The sequence below is a fragment of the Oryza glaberrima genome, chromosome 3 (assembly GCF_000147395.1).
Source record: "Oryza glaberrima chromosome 3, OglaRS2, whole genome shotgun sequence".
Classification (NCBI taxonomy): domain Eukaryota; kingdom Viridiplantae; phylum Streptophyta; class Magnoliopsida; order Poales; family Poaceae; genus Oryza; species Oryza glaberrima.
This window is the reverse complement of record NC_068328.1, coordinates 33,993,569-34,013,268: the sequence shown is the minus strand read 5'-3', so window position 1 is coordinate 34,013,268 and position 19,700 is coordinate 33,993,569. Positions and strand designations below refer to the sequence as shown.

At 42.0% G+C, this 19,700-nt stretch overlaps 3 protein-coding genes across 4 annotated transcripts; 1 reads left to right on the top strand and 2 right to left on the bottom strand.

Annotated features, from left to right (window-relative positions):
- Positions 1-490: 490 nt before the first annotated feature.
- Positions 491-6,862, bottom strand: LOC127766905 (DEAD-box ATP-dependent RNA helicase 3, chloroplastic). 2 transcript variants are annotated; one of them, XM_052292077.1, is made up of 10 exons: positions 6,366-6,862; positions 5,226-5,359; positions 4,717-5,128; positions 4,209-4,307; positions 3,681-3,905; positions 2,936-3,313; positions 2,410-2,553; positions 2,039-2,134; positions 1,419-1,738; positions 491-998 (listed from the first exon to the last, which is right to left on the bottom strand). In XM_052292077.1, the coding sequence occupies exons 1-10, from the start codon at positions 6,777-6,779 to the stop codon at positions 926-928; spliced, it is 2,295 nt and encodes a 764-aa protein (XP_052148037.1). In that variant the 5' UTR covers positions 6,780-6,862; the 3' UTR covers positions 491-925. The 2 variants fall into 2 exon arrangements, with proteins under 2 accessions (XP_052148037.1, XP_052148036.1); XM_052292076.1 differs by having other exon boundaries at positions 491-1,001; positions 6,366-6,861.
- A 3,395-nt stretch (positions 6,863-10,257) lies between these two features.
- On the top strand, positions 10,258-13,920 carry LOC127766729 (uncharacterized). The gene is made up of 6 exons (XM_052291854.1): positions 10,258-10,564; positions 11,108-11,181; positions 12,330-12,479; positions 12,613-12,898; positions 13,054-13,287; positions 13,395-13,920. Exons 1-6 carry the CDS (start codon positions 10,412-10,414, stop codon positions 13,707-13,709), a joined length of 1,212 nt encoding a protein of 403 aa, XP_052147814.1. The 5' UTR covers positions 10,258-10,411; the 3' UTR covers positions 13,710-13,920.
- Positions 13,921-14,506: 586 nt separating this feature from the next.
- Positions 14,507-17,313, bottom strand: LOC127766730 (SPX domain-containing protein 4). The gene is made up of 3 exons (XM_052291855.1): positions 16,812-17,313; positions 15,260-15,419; positions 14,507-15,171 (listed from the first exon to the last, which is right to left on the bottom strand). Exons 1-3 carry the CDS (start codon positions 17,091-17,093, stop codon positions 14,651-14,653), a joined length of 963 nt encoding a protein of 320 aa, XP_052147815.1. The 5' UTR covers positions 17,094-17,313; the 3' UTR covers positions 14,507-14,650.
- Between the last annotated feature and the right edge of the window lie 2,387 nt (positions 17,314-19,700).

The window sequence follows — 19,700 nt, the reverse complement described above, 5'->3', positions numbered from 1 at the left end:
TCATGCATTTCGCTGTGCCGTTTAATCGATATCGTCATATCATCAGCTACCAAATCGACCTACCACTTCTGAATTCTGACACCGGAAGAACACCACGCCCCCCTGCCTTTGGTGCCAAACTGCGACTGGGTCTATGTATACGTAAGCAGCACACACATGACACGTCGACACACACAGATCGCATTTGCTCAAATGTAAGAAACACATCAAACTTAAGCAACAGTAATACTACTGAGTTGTACGCAAGAGAAACTGTGTCCAGCTTCGACAATCTACACAACTCGTAGCAGTAGTTTTGGCTAGCCGACCAACCATTAGCTACCAAGTTGAACGACGGTGCATCCGTATGAACGTTTTTCTATCTCCCGTTGCACGCAGCATTGACCATGTCATCTTCAGGTACGTGCCACCTGCCGGAACAACCGACCAAACCTTTACACGACAAACGGCAACCTTTGATATGCCCCAGATGCAAACTTTTGACAAGCACCAGATGTAAAGTTGTTTGACATTGGACAGTGATTCTAATTGGCGCGAACAGTTTCTGATGGCATCAGCCAGTCCAGTCGTGTAGGAACGAGCTGTACACACGGTTCATTTAATCTTAACATTCTATTGAGAACTCCCAGGTGGTAACAAAAATTTAACGTCCCTGTAAAACCCGTATTACATATAAATGAACAGAAGGCTCTCCTTTGGTGGTCAGCGTGCCAAAATCTTCACGACGGAATGACGACACAGAGCTGTACTAACCAGTGCAAAATCTTCGTCAGGCAATAGTGTTGGGCATGTATGGATCAGATGAAGGGGGACTGGGCTTTGGTGTTCCTTGGCATGTGTTGAATAGTCCAGCCGCTTGTTGGAACATGATCAAGCCCAGAAGGAGCAACTCCCGAGCGGCGGGGAAGAGTGTTGTTTCTACCATCTACTTGTTTGGGCAGTCTGATGCTCGGTGCCCGCTTTCGCCACAGTTGAAGCAAGCACCACTGAAGCTCCTGCTGCTGTAAATGAGGAACAGCTCATTAGCTTAAGAAAGCAGCATGAGTTAACTAGTAGCATGTTTAAGTAATTGTTCTGGTACTGAGAAGGTACAAGTAATCACTGGCCATGATTCAGGGAGGCAAGATTATGCTGTAGCAAGAGCTAGCTACGAAACCCGTCATTAATTTCACAGCAAAGCTTTAATTACAACATATGAGTTGGTCATATGACAAGACTTAACTTCATAAGAGTAGCTAGTACTAACAAACATGAGTGGCTAAGGAAAAGACTTAACATTCTAAAGTTACCAGGTAAGCAAATTTTGTCTAACTCATAATGTATTTCATTTTCTCTGGTGGCATCTCCTAGAAGAAAGATACAGCATGGATGAAAAAAGAATAGACATTATGTTATTTCTGCGATGTTGTGAAACTCACCTGTCCCTAGACCCAAAAGATGATGAGCGGCCACCAAAGGATGACGAGCTACGGCTGCCGTAAGATGACCCGCGGCCACCAAAGGATGACGAACGGTTCGATCTTCTCCCGCCACCAAAGTCATCATCTGACCAACTATCATTGTCAGATCTGAAGCTCCTGCCACCACGGCGAAATCTGTCTTCAACATCAGAGTCCCAACCACCCCGCCCGCCTCTTGAGCCACCACCCCTGGACCGTCTGTTCCTGAAACCCCGGTCCGAGTTTGAGAATCGGCCATAACTATCAGTAGCAGGACCATCATCCTGTAATGCAGGTAGCTGCAAGCAGAGAACAAAAGGAAAACAGTCATCACATTAGCTCACAAAGAACCAATTCCGCATCCAAAACAAGACCAGGGATTGCTATTGCATTCTATACTGTGTGTAGTGCAAGAATAATGGTAGAATATTCCCTATTTTACTTGCCATTTAAAGTCAATTTAAATGCCTTGGTTGGAAATAAATGGAAATGCCACCACGCCAGACAAATACTTGTGTATCATCACACAGATTACGTATAGCAATTGCACTATAAATTCCAATAGCAATAATTGAAAAATACCAAGCTGCAAAGGTTACCTTTGTCACTTTGGTTATGGTGTTTCCTGGGGGCAGTTCCATACTAAGCAAATCCCTCGCAATCTCCTCAGGTAAATCGAAAACTGCACCTTGAACCTGACACAACCAACAATGCGCCAATGCATGAGCATCACAGTGAAAGTCATACACATAAATGCAGGAGTTTTGAAGATATGCATGAAAAAGTAGTGATATGTGTCATCGATTTCTGAATGCATACTATTGCACGTAATGCACATTAATTAAAGAAGATATATATGCTGCAAAACTAGTATCAGCCAACAGCTTCAAAACTGCATGCTCAATTGCTCATAGACCCAATGCACTCATGCACAGAAATTAATGATCGACATACTCAAGCAAGAGCTCACCTTCTCATCTGCTGTAAGGAAAATTTTGCCAACTTCATCAGCAGCAGCTGAAGAAACATCAGACAGAAAGCCAGTAACAGATCTAGGAGAAAAGAACCCCCTTCCATATCCTGGATCTCTAGTTAGTTGCAAAGTCACCCATCCCTGTGTTTTAATAGAGGGTAAGAAATCATATGAGTGCTTCTAGCTTTAAAAAGAAAAGATAAACGGTAAACGCACAACAAAACTTTGAGCAACTCAAAAAAAAAAGTGGAGCTTTTCTATACAATTATTTGATTGCCCATTATAAATTTATAAAAGATGCAATTTCAGTAATCAGTACTAGTAGCCCATTGTATTCATATAACATTAGGTGGATATAAATCCTCAAATGTAGAAGGCATAAATCAGGACAGCTGGATGAAGTTGATGGGTAGCTATAACTAAGGTAGGGAAAAAGGAAGTGTTCGATACAATGGTAGAAATAGTAGAATATCAGTTAATGATGGATACATGTAATTTCCTCGGGTCACTTATTAATTCTTACCTGCTCATGACTGATAAGAGAACGTGAAGAGGGTGGCTGAGAAAATCCACTCAGATGTGCCAATGCAGAAGCAAGAGCATTAGGTCCTAATTCTTCTTGCAGTCTTTCAGCTGCTGGAATGAAGTACTGAATCGACTCCGTGTGCACACCTCTTAAAGTAGCTATGACATGTTCAGCAGAGGACTCCAGCACATCCTCAATTGCTGGAGGACTTATGAAGTCAAATCTGCATCCAACATCACGCTCAAGTGATCTAACTGTCCTTCTCTGGCTGTTTGTGAACATCAAGATTGCAGTTCCTGCTTTCCCAGCTCGGCCAGTGCGTCCAGAACGATGAACAAAAGTCTCTGGATCATTGGGCAATTCATAATGGATAATCTGCATTAAAATGAAATCCTCTCGTTAATTGATCCATACACACCTACAGTTCATCCCAGATAGCATAATGCTCGAATGCAGTTAATTTGTTAACTAGTCGTAAGATTAACCCAAGATATCAGATTGAGATGCTATAAAACACATCAAAGCTAGATGATATTTCAATACAAAAACCTAAGTTCGGGGGGAAAAATGGACAGTTTGATGATCTAATTTTAGCACTGTAAATAATAATGGAGTTTAAAACTCAGAAGCTTCACTGATAATCGCTTTATGGAAAGGAAAGAGTTAAGATCTGTGAGGAAGGGTGATTTACAGAATTACAATATCTAGAATCAAATGAAGTGAAGAGGATATGTGAACCCACCAAATCAACATTTGGTATATCAAGACCACGGGCAGCAACATCGGTTGCTACGAGAACAGTAAATTTCCCTTGACGAAAACCATTTAGTGTCCTCTCACGCTGATGCTGTGAAATATCACCATGCAGTGCCTCCGAAGCAATACTGTTTGTCAGTGCTAATGATACCTCGTCTGCATCCCTTTTCGTCTTGGTGAACACAATGGTTTTCCCACCCTTTGCATACACCTGATAACAAGATATTTTTAGATAATCGAGTGGCCAACGCTCAGCAAAACAGACTAGTTATAAAGTCAGTAAAAAGTTCGATAGACATGGAAGATGTATGAATGAATTATGTTCTGAAATCTTAATTGGATTGAAGTAAAAAAAAAACTTATCGGGCATCTACTGGCATGATGATACACCAACATAGCTGTATAAACTGTAACTGGTTTCATGATCTTATTAGTTTCTGAATCTCAGGAGGCTGAGCCGAAAAGAGAGGAGGGGAAAAGGCAGCTAAAAAATCCATGAACTGCAATAACATACCGTAATGAGATCACTAAGAACAGTGCGCTTTGATGTAGATGTGAGCGGGATAGCATAAAGTTTGATTCCTTCAGCAAGTTTTTCATCTTGATCGCCGACCTGAGTATACACATGACAATAAAAGATGACTAATCCAGACAAAAAAAATAAAAGTAAACCTTCACAGAACATGTGCACAATTATATCTTGCAAGAAACAACAGGTATTCAAGTGTAAGTGCAATTAGCATACTCAAGACCAGTGCTAATATCTCTTAATCCTCTTACATGTGTGCTGGACAGAATTTGTATTTACTATTTTTACAGCATATAACATGATCATAACAACTGACATATCTGATCTTGGAAAATCAAAATGATATCTGTGATTAAATGTAAGAATGCTCTTATACTAGATGAAACTGATTCCTGGAATGTTTTTGTTTGAGGGCATAACCAAATAAAAATAACAAGAGTGACATGTTTCACACCAATAAAAATGGAAATGGAAGGAAATACGAAGTTCATACCAAGTCAATTGTCAAAGGATTGTTCAAGTATCGCCTAGATAATTTCTTCACCCAACCAGGCATGGTGGCAGAGAAGAGCATGCTTTGCCTCTCAGCTGGTAGCTGTTGTAATATCGTTTCCACATCCTCCTCAAACCCAACTGCGAGCATTTGGTCAGCCTCATCAAGGACCAAGTACTTAACTTCTCCCAACTGAAGACTTCCGCCATTTATCAAATCAATAATGCGACCAGGTGTTCCTACAACAACATCAACACCACGGGAGAGTGCGTTCTGCTGGACATTATATGAGACACCTCCATAAACACAGACTGTACTGAGCTTGGGTGCTGATTCTTTTATTTCCTTCTCAACTTGCTTGGCTAACTCCCTAGTAGGTGCTAGAACCAAAACACGAGGAATACGACCTCGCCTACCAAAAGGGAAAAAAAAGGGTTAATGCACTTGTTAAGTATCAACTGATTGTCATGCAATACAATGTGAAGCTGCATAGGAAGATGAATGGATACCTCACACTCCGTCCATCATCCTCCTCCATTAATTGCTTGATCATGGGAATGCCGAAGGCTAGCGTCTTCCCGGTTCCTGTCTTTGCTCTAGCAATCAGGTCACGGCCGTCAAGAGCTGGAATCAATACAGCCCTCTGGAACAGCGAAAATAAATCAGAAAAGGGTCAAGCAAATAAGCACCATCAAGGTGAGCATGTGAAAGCTGAAATTCAAAGGGAAATAAACTTATTTGGCTATTTGTATCGACATTTTCGTAATATGCACCATGCCATTTGGTATGACATGGATATCGTTTTATTCTTTTAGAAGCAAGGATAAACGTAAAACTGGATATTGTTTTATTCTTTTAGAAGCAAGGATAAACGTACAACTGTCCTGATTCAACAAATAACAAATATGTAATTTAATGATAGTTAGCAGTATCTGTAGGAATAGGACGAATTTGATATGCAGCAAATCTATGAAGTTCTACGCATCAACGGAACAGCAATCAGCACTCTAGTTTGATATTAGAGTAAATTCCACAAAACTACATGTTTTGTAGTCCAAGTTGCAAAAAACCACACACACTTTGACACCTGGCACTTAACTACATATGTTTTAGTACTGAAGTTTCACAAAACTAATGAATGAATCCATCGGCGAGATGGCGTGGATGCATTCTCTGATAGTGTAGTTTTATGAAACTTCAATACCAAAATATATGCAGTTAAGTGCCAAGTGTTAAAATATTTGTGGTTTTCTGCAACTTGAACCACAAACTATGTAGTTATGTGAAATTTAATCTTGATATTATGGAGCGCAAAAATAATTATGGAACCAGCTATCACTTGCTCCATAGTTTCGCAGTTCAATTCTCAAGTGATATATCCTAGGAGCAACTTAGCGTAGACTACTCTCACTTTCCCCACTAAACAAGTCATGCCGCACTTATCCCGCCACTGTTTTTTTTCTAAAATCAAAACAAGCCCCATCATGAATTGCTCAATACAGGCTTATTCACCACGAACTCATCCCCCCAACAAATCCTACACTAACACCAATTCCCTCGCTGTCTCCGCCTAATACCGAAACCTGCAATTTGACATCAAGCACAGTTAAGCCATCCAAAACTCGAAACGGAGCGCAAATTGGCATCACCTGGATGGGGAACAGGTGGGTAATCCCGCGCTTCTCGAGCGTGGATACGAGCTGCTCGGGCAGGCCGAGCCTGGCAATGGCGAGCTCGTCCTCGTCCCCCTCCCCGCCACCCACCGCCTCGACCCCCTCCTCGTCACTCCCGTAGGCCCCCTCCTCGTCGCTCCCGTATGCCCCCTCCTCCTCCTCCTCGTCGTCGCTGAGCTGCAGCCGCTTGAACGCGTGCTCGCTGAGCACCGAGTTGGGCGACGCGATGGCCCCCGCGGCCGCCCACCGGCCGCCGCCCGCGCGCCGCAGCGCCCAGCAGCGGAAGGCGGCGCGGAGGCGCAGAGACGGCGCCGCTCCGGCTCCCGCGGCGGCGGCGGAGGCGCTAGGGTTGGAGAGGGAGAGGGAGGGGAGCGTGAGGAGGGAAGCCATTGGAGAGGAGAGGTGGGAGAAAGGAGGAGGGGGGAGAGAAAGAGAGAGAGAGGGGGGAAGTGATAAGAAATGAAACGAGCGGCTGGTCTTGAGGTGGTAGGAAGGCCGAGGGTTTATATGGCGGGGTGGGGGTAGCATTGGATAGGGGGACGGGGAGGGGTTTGGGGGAGAAGGGTTTTTGCGGGTCGACGAGGAGGCCTCTCGTTCACAAGAACCACCAGCACAGAGAGCCTCTCTGTCTCTGCCTTGTACTCTTCTGCTGCTATCATACCAGGGTCCAGGGCTCTCTTTTGAAATATCTCAGGCTTAGTGTCATACTCCTATCTTCTTGGATAATATTAAGTCTGCAAATTATTCATGGTCTGCAAGTATATGGTATGTCTACAGTCTGCTTTTGAGTGGTTTAATATCTTATTAGTGATAAAAAAATGAGCTATATCTGTAATTGTTGGTGTATAATTGTTGGTGTGTTAGTTCGATCATTTAAGGTTTTTTTCTTGAACATGCTATAAAAAACCGCACACATGAATAACATTGTCATACGCTACAAAAAGTTTACGGGAGGTTCGAAATGTAAGAATTAGAGATGGTAATTTTGGATAGCTCACAGGAAATAACACACAAAAATTTATTTGTGGAAGAAATAAATAGTTGAGAGAGGGAAAACAGTGTGCAATGGACTTCAAGGAGAAGCATGAAATCCAAACAAAGGATTTCAAGTACATTGGAATTTTAGTATTGTTCGGCTGCAATTTATCGTCGCTGCATTGCAACCTGGCTCAGCTATGATGTGGCCGCACCCCGCGACTATATAGCATAGCCGAACAAGCATTTTCTTATGAAATGATGTTTAGGTATCCAATCCATTAGATTTTGTATTATCTTATTCTTTTGTTTCAAATGACTTGATAATAAAATTTCTAAGTAATGAAATCCTTTAAAATTCTTATGAAATTTATTCAATCCAAAGGAGCCCTTGTAAGAACTCTACCATCATCGCTACCTTTAATTCTTAAATATATTCTAGCACCAAACACATTAGAATATTGTAAATTTTAAATGATTGCGAACATAGTTTTACTGATTTCCTCACTGTAAATTAAATTAAGATTTATTTGAAAACAAGAGAATCGGTTTGGTTGGGAGGTCATAGTTTGCTAACATCCCTAAGGTTTTGTTCAGATAGGTCTAAATATAGACCATTCTACGTGTACGGGCCTAAAATTTGTACTAGGCTGCCCGCCTACACATAAGGACGGACCGAAATGGACCGTATTCGGTATAGAACTCCGGAATCCTAGAACTCCACAAGCAGAAAAGGAATTTGGGCTTCAGAAAAAGGCCAATATACGTAGCGGGCCTGATTCCTCCAATGGCCCAATACTTCTGCTCCACCCGTGAAAATTTATCTTTTTACGATTTCTCAACAAACTTTGCACCTCATCGTTATTTTATTCAACTTTGTCTAAACTATTTGTTAACTTTATATCCTACGATATTTAATTGATCCTCAATGAGCTAATCAGATTTTCAGCTCATTGGCGACTGTCCAGCTCACAACTTCACAGATGTTCATATCTGAAGATAAATTGTTTAGTATTTCCCCTTCAATCCACTTCCTGCCTTTGTTGTTATCTTGCTAATCCTACATTTTCTGAATCTTTCCAATGTTACAGAAGAATTATGCACTAGTTTGATTACATTTGGGATCATTCTTCTTAACCAAAACCAAATCCAAAGCTGGTCCCTGGAGCAGTCATTAGTTAAGCATCATGATAATATAATGATATAAGACGGAATCAGCAATCGGCGCTGCAGACTTGCTGGCATTCAACCAACAAGTACCTACCTGACTGTCATTGCATAATCTGAAGTTCTGGACCATTTGGATCGTGTCTCTGTAGTTTTTTTTTTTTAAAAAAAAGGAATAATATTCAAATCAGGCAGATTATTGTTCAGGCAATCAAGCCAGTGGGTAGCAAGCTCGGGCTTAGCTGTATCAGGCTATCAATCAGAGCCAGCAGAGATACTGTTTGTTATGTCAAGCTACCGCTTATATTAATAAAGTCGCCCAAACTGTTAGTTATGACACAAAAGATACGATGATGATTAATATAACAACAATTATAATTATAATTATGATACCATTTTTTTGCTGGTATTAATAGCCAGATATACAAGATGCTAATAGCAGTTGCTGCATCGGATTTCAGGCTGTAATATTCAGACGTTGACGTAACTGTCGGCTGCAGCAGGTGCCCATTTTGGCCAAGCTAATTAACTAATCATACTTAACTTGCACATTAGTACAAGTGGTGGATTTCCTACGTTATCTCAGCTGTTAATTGCAAGTCAACTTACCCAGAATCCGCGTCAAAACAATGTCACGACAAATGTAAATGGACAAACGTACATTACAGTTCTCTTTCTGCTTCCATATTAATTGACGCTTTAGATGAAGTTGAGATCAAACTTTTATGGGAGCGTATCCTATGCACACATGCCCTCGCGTGTACACACCATGTACACCAACTAAAAATTATCACAAAAAATTCTAGGAAAATTCATACATGTACTTTCAATAGTATTACATCTACGTGCAAAGTCGCATCTTCAAATTCATTCTACATAGTGAATAACAAAAAAGATAAAATTCTGACAAAATTGCAACCTTAAAACTGTCAGATTTTTTGTTTTTTTGTTACGGCTAAAATATAATGAATTTGACGTTAAGATTTTAACCCTAGGTGTAATACAATTAAAAGTATGTGTATGATTTTTTCTAGATTTTTTGGTGATATTTTTTAGTTGGTGTGCACGTGTGTACACGTGAGGGTCTGTGTGCATATGATATGTTGCCAACTTTTATAACTTTAACCATCAATAACTTTAAAAATATTAAGTTTAAAAGTACTAAAACAATATATACAGATTTTTTCTTTCAAAGCACTATAATAAAAGTAGATATATATATATATATTTATTATATATTATAATAGAAAAATAAGGTCAAAAATATAAGATATATTTTGTAGACCGTGTCATTGTCCAAAACGTCAATTAAAATAAAACCGAAAGGAGTACAAGATAAATCCCCGTATAATTGATTCTCACACAAATAATTACATGGATAAACCAAAATCCCTGAAAATTTCGTACGTTTTTTTTTTAATAAAGATCACGCGGTTTCATGCATCAAAGCTCTCCATAATGTTGGAAACTTCGATTATGGTTTGAAAACAAATTCAGAGACAGCAGACTCGCACACGCTTCGAGAGAGGACGAAGGAAAGAAATCTGAATCTTTCCTTCTCGAAGACCGGTCCCCTTCAAATCCCCATAGAAAAAAAAATTCAAATCGAGCCATTAAATTAAACTAATGAAAAATCAAACGAAAATTAATCAAATCCAACCAACGTAATCAGAAGCAGATGCAAATTAAACACCTCCTCCTCGCACTGTTAACCCCTTTCTCCTCTTCCTCCTCCTCCTTCCCCAACCACTCGCAACCAAAGGCGCACCAAACCGGAGCCAATCCGAGCGCTCCGGCGGCGGAGGCGGCGGCGGCCGGACCTACTCGCTGCCGTGGGTGGGGGCTGGGAGGGAGCGGGCTGGTGGCTCGTCCCGTCCGCGATGGACTGGGCGGCGGCGGGGTACACGGCGGCGGCGCTGGTGTGCGCCGCGGCGGCCACCGTCATCGCGCTCGTGCACATCTACCGCCACCTCCTCCACTACGCGGAGCCCATCTACCAGCGATTCATCGTCCGCCTCATCTTCATGGTCCCGGTAATGCAACGCAGCTCGTCCCTGTAGCTCCCCCCCTCGCGCCAGATCTGTCGATGCCTTCGCGGTTTTTAGCGTTTTTTTTTTTGTGGGGGGTGAATTCGTGGGGGGGTTTCGCGGTCGCGAGCTGGCCTGGAATGCGAGCCCATTTGGATGGCTTCGATTACGCGTCGTTCCGAGTTCCCGCCTCTGATTCATGGAGCCTAAGCACCTGCAGGAGGCTGCAATTAACTTGCACATGATTTTTTTTTCTTTTTCTTTTTGTGTGCGTGGATCTACGAGTAGATTTGTTGGTCCTGTTAGGTTTGATCGGTGTCCAGATGTTGTGTTGAAGAAAATTTGATAGCGCGGCAACTCCGTGGCTGCAATCGCTGTGCTGATTGATGAATTTGCTCGAGCTAGCTGATCCTGATGATCTTTTAATGGTTGCAATCATTTGTATTATCATGTTTCATCTGGTGTACATTTACATTTAGCCCTTATATTGAATTGATTTTGTTTGCAGCACTTCAGCATATTAACTCTGATGATGTTTATTTGTTGCAGGTCTATGCCGTGATGTCGTTCCTTTCCCTTATCTTACCAGATAATTCAATATATTTTAATTCTATTCGAGAGATGTAAGTCAATCTTATAATCTTGCCCCTTAATGTGAACTAACTGTTCTTTTGGATTGTGGTTCCTGTTTTCTGCTCACTTGTTGGGAGCTGAACATGTAATCTTGTATCTCCAATGATCTTAAAGTTATGTTGTAGACACTAGACAAGCAGCAAATATAAGAACTGCCATAAAAACTTTCTTTTGGCATTCTCTAATTGCCAATGGGCACAACTTTTCTTTTGTTGCCACACGTTAGTATGATTTGACATCTGTGCCAGCATTGTTGACATTGCTGGTGCACCATGTCACATTCTAGCTCTGATGCACTTCTTTTGCTATCACCTGATTTATACTCCCTCCGTTTCACAATGTAAGTCATTCTAGCATTTCCCACATTCATATTGATGTTAATGAGACATATATATCTATCTAGATTCATTAACATCAATATGAATGTGGAAAATGTTAGAATGACTTACATTGTGAAACGGAGGAAGTATATACTAGCAATATCATCATGACAACATTGGTGCACTGCCCATGTCTTCATATGTGTTGTGTTTACGTTTAGCTACTGTGTTGATAAGCCTCAGCAATCACTAGTGTAGAGAAGATCTATTATGCCATTTGCGCCACATCACATGCATTCATATTTCTAGATGTTGTTTTAATCCATCAGCCCATGAACCATGATTTCAGATGTTAAATACACTTGATATATGAAGACTATTGTCACTGTTAATCTTGAGTGTCTTACTAAGACCAACAACACACATGAAGAAAACAAGGGGGAGAAAGCACATTGAATGATCACCACTTCTATATAACTACAAAATCATCATAATCTGACACAGTATGCTAATAAGTTATTGTAATGGAAATGCTAATAAGTTATTGTAATGGACATGGCCTTCATTCTTACAGAACTGCTGGTTTATAAATTCTATGAATAATTTGATGCCATGACCAAGGATATGATTCTATTGCTGTTTTCTTGTCTGTGCTTGTTAAGGGCGTAAGGCACATAGCCTCCTATCAATGTTTTATGCGATCGTCGATACTTTTTTTTTCCACGTTTTGAATTTTTTTTTACTGCACTTGTGTTTTAGGATCTGAACCAATAAATGCATATCCGACTAATGTTAAAATCTCTCTGATTGTTTTTCAGTTATGATGCTTGGGTCATCTACAATTTCTTTTCACTTTGCTTGGCATGGGTTGGAGGTCCTGGTGCTGTGGTGGTAAGTTTGAATGGGCGAACCCTGAAGCCATCGTGGTTTCTGATGACTTGCTGTTTTCCAGCTATTCCTCTAGATGGGTGCGTACATATCTTTTGCACATATTAAGTGCTTATTGTAACAATCTAATGCTTCAACATGCGGTTGTACAGTAACATTCAGAGAGTATGTCATATCTATGCAAGTGCTGATTAAAATTATGTTATTGGACAGGCGTTTTATTCGGAGATGCAAACAAGGCTGTTTGCAGTTTGTGATTCTTAAGCCTATTTTGGTGGTTATTACCTTCATACTTTATGCGAAAGGAAAATACGCAGATGGAAACTTTAGTGTCAAGCAATCCTATCTATACATTACTATCATATATACAGTCTCATACTCAATGGCACTATATGCTCTTGCGGTGTTCTATGCGGCATGCAGAGATCTGCTTCGGCCATATAATCCTGTCCCAAAATTCATCATGATCAAATCAGTAGTGTTTCTCACATATTGGCAGGTAAATATACAACGGTCAATATTTTTTCACATCCAAATACGATTGCTATCTCAAGTTCCAATATGTCTTATCAGACTGTTTACAGTAAAGATGTTTCCTAGCCAAGGAATTGTTATGTCTTGGGTCATGCTATATTTTAAAGTTCTCCTTTGCAGGGTGTCCTGGTTTTCCTTGCTGCAAAATCTCGGTTTATCAAAAATGCTGAAAAAGCTGCTGATCTCCAGAACTTCGTATTGTGTGTTGAAATGCTCATAGCAGCTATTGGCCACCTATTTGCATTTCCTTACAACGAGTATGCTGGTCCCAATGGTCGACCTTCTGGTGATTTCAAGGGAAGCCTTCTGCATGCTCTGAAGTTCAATGATTTCTACCATGATACTGTTCATCAGGTAACCAGGATATTGCATATACCCCTTGCATCTGGGGGCTTTGTTTTTCCACACACATCACCATAATATGCCAATGTCTTTGTATAATCTGCTCCATTCTCATGCAGTTTGCACCTACCTATAACGAATATGTGCTGTACAATCACAATGAGGGAGACAGCACTCAAAGGAAGTATCCTTCAGCGAGTACCGTGCCATCCGGGCGGGATGTAGAATTGTCTGGCATCTCTGTGATGCCTGCGAACGGTGCGGTGACATCAAGCGTATCGTCAAACCAGGCAGATCAGGAAGAAACAATGAGCACCCCAATCAAGGACAGAGTTGATAATGTAGGGCTTTACGACCTGACAGACTTGCTTGATGTGGATTTGTCTAACTACCCAGCCAAGGTTCCTGCAATCTCTGATGTAAGAAAACAATGACATTGTGATGGCCTTTGGCGGGTGGCAATCGGGGAAATCGTGTTTTCCGTTTGATCATAGATAACGCTGTAAAAATGTGTGTATTACTTCCCATTGAAGGGAGCTATTCATGTCAGCACCTGTCTTACGGCCTCTCTGACTCGATCTTTTCGCTAACTGTAAAATGTTGTGAGCTTAAAGTGAACTGAAAGTGAGTAATACCATATCTGCATTTACTGATGGCAATTTCTGTGCATTCACGGTACATTAGTATCATCCTTTTTCTGAAAATGAACTTTAAGCAGCCTATGCGTTGTGTGCCCTTATAGGTGTCAACATTATAAACTTTTCAAGTTCTCACTAAAAATGGTTTCATAGTATATGATCCATATGTTAAACTATATACATATTTTTACAAACTAACGGTCAACATGTTTAATTTAGGACAAACCAACAAACGATGATTTATTTGAAACGGAGGAATTCTAACAAATGCTTTTACTTGACGCCTTTGTTACACTTTATCCACAGTTCAGTGTTTAGGAACAAAGAATCACTGTTTCATGACGCTGTAATTTGTTCAGACAATACAGCGTTTATGAATGTACACTGCAGAATTGGGAGCTTTGTGGCTTTCTTTGTACAAAGAATATGTCAAAATGCTACTGGGGGTTTGCATAAAGTTCACCCAAGTCAGCTAATAACTCACATTTGCTCTCTGCCTAAAACATCAGAAATCCAGAACTCCAAAATCCTGATGATATGCTGTCAAACCAAAGAACACAGTAAATATAAATCCAACTTTGATATCTACGAGGGAAAAGAAAAAGGAAAAGAGTTCCATTGGGAAGGTCAGTAATGGTTATACATTTCAAGGATCAAGATTATTAGTGTATGCCGCAGCTGTATCATTTACACTTATCAGGGCCTCGGAGGATTAAACAGCACAATGCAAAGACGGATCATTCATCACGTGGCTGGCCTTCTGCAGCATTTTGAGCCGTATTCTGCTCCCTTGATTGCACCTCTTTATCATCATCTTCAGCATCTTCAATCTGGGAATCAGAATAGGAATCACTTTCAGAGGTGATGGCTCCAGAGCAGGCTTCACCATCCTCTCCATGGAAGAACCTGGCGAGCGACAAGGGATTGTAAGTAGAGCTGGCTTTGCGGAGGCCCTGAATCGCCTTCATTGCCGCGAGTGTGCTTCGGTACACGTCCGAGGTTTCAACATCGACAGATGACGCTGGGTCATGGCTAGCCGCATCATCATTCTGAGGTTGCAACTTAGCAGAGGAGCTAGCAGACTCAAGTACTTCTGCTTCGATAGGAAACAGGAGCTCAAGATTAGCCTCACATTCTCGAACAAGCCTTGTTAAAGGTTCCGTTGTGAAAAATGGTTGGTGTCGAGCACGTTGAGTGAAAGGTAGGCTGAGCAAACCACCTGTTCTCTTGTCATATTTTTTCAGTATCTTCACAAGTCCTGAATGCACACAATATCAAGGCATTGCATGAGAAGTATACTACTGATAACATACTTCAGACTAGCCAACTTAGTTTGATGAGCTCACCGGCAAAATTTAGGGAGCTATAGGTTTGCAGAAGAATCATCTCCCCATGGATGATGACAAAAGCTTTGCGTATCTCTAACATCTCTTCAGTGAATTCGCTCTTAGATGTAAAAGCCCCATTCTTCTTAGCTTTGACACGTTCAATTCTTTCTTTGAGCACCTTCATCAGCAAGTGTTAGAACATTTCCAGCTCAAGGAATATACAAAGATAAATAAATCAACCGATGATTCAGAAAAAAGAACATGAAGCAAATTGATACAAACTCACTAAATGGTTCCTTAAAATTACCCAAGCAATCAAGAAACAAAATGCCAAAATCTAAAGAATGTCTAAAGTATGTAGGAACTAGGAAGATTTAGATTTTATCTTCAGCTGCTGATTGAAAGGTGGTAATTCATGCTATTTGTACAACCTTCCCTTTAAGGCGTCAAATGTTTCTTAAGACTGTTTATCTCCAAAAACCTGTCTACTTCTTTGCCATTAATGTGTCCAAGACCATAATACCATCTGCCATTTAACGATGGGCCCTCATGATAGAATAATGATGCAGATGCTTTCGAATGATCAGAACTTGATGAATTGAAGCACAAAAAGAGGCTGTTCAGGTACTAAACACTTGGTATACACAAGTTCACAAGTTTGGAGGGTAGAAGTACATCCTAGTATGTTAAACAATCTAATTGCTCAATCAATTGTGCTTGGATGATCCACAAAAATGAAAAGGTAAATCTAGCTCATCATGGCAGGATATGATTATTTTGCAAAGCCAAGTGTACTTGTTGTTTGCATAACACATATCATCGTTTGAGTATCACGGTGTTAATACCACACTAACACAGCAGTATCACAAAGACACAAACCACATATATCTGCATTTCCTGATGTCAAGTTTCGTGCATTCGCTACAGTTTCTAATCCTTTTCTTCCCTGCATACCTCAATCATGACTTCAACTAAAGTCATTTCTGTAGGAGAAAAAAGACATCAAGTACAACTACTCATTTTTCTTGGAAGAAGAAAAACTTTGTGATGGGGCATATTGCGTGCACTTAGTAGGTGTATGACTTGATGTCTTGACCACAATACTGTTTACTGAGGCAGTACTCAGTCATAGAATTGCAGGAATGTTTAGCTTCTTCTTGTACCACTGCATAACAATACTATTGATGCTTCACATATGTTCATTTAACACTCATAATTCAACCATTACTGCATAGATCGCCTGCACAGGCCGAAATTAATACTAAATCATCTGGGAATTGGGAATCTGTCCAAGATCAATCCACATAGGAGTACATAGGTAACCAATTGGATGCGACCCCGCAATTAAAAGTTTTGACATCAAGAACATCTACTTCATCTCCCCATAATAATTGGGCTGTAGCTCTTTTGAGTAAAGGCCGGGATGCTATTTCATTCCATTATCTAAAAAAAAATCTCCCCCCACAAATTACCGGTCCACTGTTCCCGCATCGGGCATGACTTCACGCATTTATATAGGGAAAAAAACGCAGAAACGAGAAGAGCTCATCGAAGAAGAACAAGAGCGCACCTGGAGGCGGATGACGTACCACTCCTCCCTCTCGATGTAGAAGTCGTTGAGCTTCTGGAGCTCCATGTCGAGGACCCTGGCGAACCAGTTCCCCAGGGCGATGCCCCCATCCCCATCCCCATCTCCCGCAGGCACCTCCGCCGCCGCGGCGACGGGAGGGGGATCTCCATCGGGGGGCAGGTTCTTGATTAGCTTCTTGAGGGACTTGTACGCCAGATACTTGTCCCTCCACGCCGGCAGTGTCTCCTCCAGGTGGCTCCTGAAATCCTTCCCGAATTTCATACTCGATTTGGAACAGAATTCCTCGAAGAATTCGCAGGAAATCTCTTCTCCCTTAATCTGGCTCGGAGATGGGTTGGATTGGAAGAGCGACGCGGCCCGAGGGGAGGAGGAAGACGAAGGGGGAGAATGGATGACGGATGATTGGGTGTTGGGTCACTGTCAGGTGGGCCCGGATGTGGGATATTCCCCTCGTGGGTCCCTTGTCTTCTTCTTCTTCTTCCCCTCGGCGGCTGCGATGATGCGATGCTTTTGCCGCTTTCGCTGGCTCTCTGCCTTGCCTGGGTTTTACTTCTTCCAGTTACCGGTTTCTGTACAGAAGTAACAGAACAGGAGTAGAATTGATTCCATCCGCCTAAAAAGATTCCTTTTTTTTTTGTGTGGTTTTTATAGAGCAAATTAGCTGTTATCTCGATTTATCACATTTTTAATGAAACATGTCATAAGTTTCAAAACGAAACCGTTTTTCGTACGCACGGTTCCCATATAGTTAAACGGTGTATTTTTTATAAAATAAATCTATAGAAAAATTGTTTTTAAAAAAATCATATTAATCCTATCCCCACTGCCTAGCCGTCCGACCCCTAGATCTAGTGGCTAGTCGGGAGCCGAGATGGCCCATGGCCTAGTGTCCTCCTGTCACGACTGATGCGTGAAGCAGTCAGCGTGTCAGCAATGGCGAGCAACAGGGTGAAGGCGTATTCTACATTGACGCTTTTAAGAAGTGAATACATCTTCTACTCTTTATAGATAGAAGTGTCTATGACAAGGTGGGCCCTAAGGGCAAGAGGGGTGGAGTGCGTGAGTATATATACTCCAGCTGTATTGAGAAATCAATTTATGAAAGAAATGAAAAATATCCTCCTCCCCAGCTGCTTCCTCGTGTTTCCCCTTTCTACCCTGTTCTTCTCGCCTCTTCTCTGCTAGATCTCCGGCGAACTTCCGGCGAGGGATTCCGCCGTAGATTTTGGTCACAACAACTTGGTATCAGTCGCTTTTGATCCCGGGTGCTTCCTCTCCGTCGGTTTACTCTTGATCGGTGATTCCGGCACTGAGTTTGTGGTTTGCTTTGCCGTAAACTACAGTAATTCTCGTGTTTGGTTCGATCGGGTTTCCGCGAGATTCGTCACGGCGCCCGCAAAGCCCAGTGCTCAAGTTCGCCAGATGGTGGCGGCCATGGCGTCCATGGAGGAGCGGGTTATGGAGGTCCTGAAGGAGTTGTCGGCGAAGGTGAACACCATTGAGGACATCGGCAAGCGTCTTCATCTGATTGACGACAAGTTGGCGCAACAAGGGGAACGTCTGGATCGTGTTCAAACCAAAGTGGATCTCTCCATGACTTCTCTTGGCCAGGTTCAGCAGGCAGACGATGTTGGCGCGTGCACTCAAGGTGACCGCAGCTGCGGCTCCGGAGTCTTCTCCGCCAACTCCACCTCAACGTCCGCCGCCGCTGTTGCCGACCTCGACTGCTACTTCTGGTGCGTCTACGTCGGCAACACCACCACCTCATGGTGATTCCCCTCGTGAGCAGGTATCACGTGTTCCTGTTACTACTTCTGCACCTGGGGTTGGAGAGTTTGCGCCGCGTAGACAGTGGTCTCCCAAAAATGGATTTCCCCAAATTTTCTGGATCTGATGTGCGAGTGTGGCTAGATAATTGTGAAACATTTTTTCTGTTCTATCAAATTGCTGACGGATACAAGGTTTCGGCTGCGGTGTTAAATATGTCGGGGGATGCCGCTAATTGGTACCAAGAGTGGAAGTTTGAGCAGGGTTGGCATGATTGGCCCATGTTGAAAGCAGCTTTGTTAGGGGAATTTGAGGTGCATTTGAAGGATGTTAAGATGGATGAGTTGTTGTTGTTGACTAAGACGGGTTCTATCTCTGATTATCGGTCGAAGTTCAATCAGTTGGTATATCAGATTCGTCTGTATGATCCTCTGTTGTCTCCCAATTTTCTTATTCGTTAGTTTCTGTTGGGTTTAAAGGATGAATTGCGAGTTCCTGTGCAAGCTCAACAACCCACTTCAGTCACACAAGCTTTCTTAGTGGCTCTAGCTTATGAGAGTGCTTTGCGTAGTTCTGGGAGTAAGAAATCTGTTTCTAAGAAGGACTTTCAGGTGGGACGAGGTGGAGAGAAACAGAAGTTGGCTCCTGGTGAATTGTGGAAGGCTCAGCAGTTGAAAGAGTACCGGAGAGCACAAGGATTATGTTTTAAGTGTGGTGATAAATATACTCCAAGTCATGTGTGCTCAAAACAGGAAACTCCTCAGTTGAAAGCTATGGAGTTACAAGAGGAGGCAATTGTTCTGACTGATGAACTTTTGGATGCTGTTACTGGGTTGGAGTTGTCTGAAGACAGTGCCAATTTGTCGCTTCATGCTTTGGCCGGCACTTCTCACACCAACACTGTCCAACTCAGGGCTCTGTCTGGCAATCAGGTGCTTATTGTTTTGGTTGATTCTGGGAGTTCTCATAGTTTCATTAATTCTGCTCTGTGTCATCGTTTACACCTTCTGTCTGAGCCAATTCCACCCACTTCTGTCAGAGTGGCTAATGGAGAAGTTCTGGTTTGTGATGCAAAGATTTCTCAATTTGATTGGTGGGTGC

Coding starts and splice junctions, on each gene's coding strand:
- LOC127766905 (XM_052292076.1), bottom strand. CDS start 6,779: ATGGCTTCCCTCCTCACGCTCCCCTCCCTCTCCCTCTCCAACCCTAGC. Junction 2,135..2,409: donor TCCTTACAGCAGATGAGAAG/GTGAGCTCTTGC, acceptor TGGTTGTGTCAG/GTTCAAGGTGCAGTTTTCGA. Junction 1,739..2,038: donor CCATAACCAAAGTGACAAAG/GTAACCTTTGCA, acceptor CTCTGCTTGCAG/CTACCTGCATTACAGGATGA.
- LOC127766729 (XM_052291854.1), top strand. CDS start 10,412: ATGGACTGGGCGGCGGCGGGGTACACGGCGGCGGCGCTGGTGTGCGCC. Junction 11,182..12,329: donor TTTAATTCTATTCGAGAGAT/GTAAGTCAATCT, acceptor ATTGTTTTTCAG/TTATGATGCTTGGGTCATCT. Junction 13,288..13,394: donor ACCATGATACTGTTCATCAG/GTAACCAGGATA, acceptor ATTCTCATGCAG/TTTGCACCTACCTATAACGA.
- LOC127766730 (XM_052291855.1), bottom strand. CDS start 17,093: ATGAAATTCGGGAAGGATTTCAGGAGCCACCTGGAGGAGACACTGCCG. Junction 15,420..16,811: donor GGTACGTCATCCGCCTCCAG/GTGCGCTCTTGT, acceptor TTGCTGATGAAG/GTGCTCAAAGAAAGAATTGA. Junction 15,172..15,259: donor TAGCTCCCTAAATTTTGCCG/GTGAGCTCATCA, acceptor GTGTGCATTCAG/GACTTGTGAAGATACTGAAA.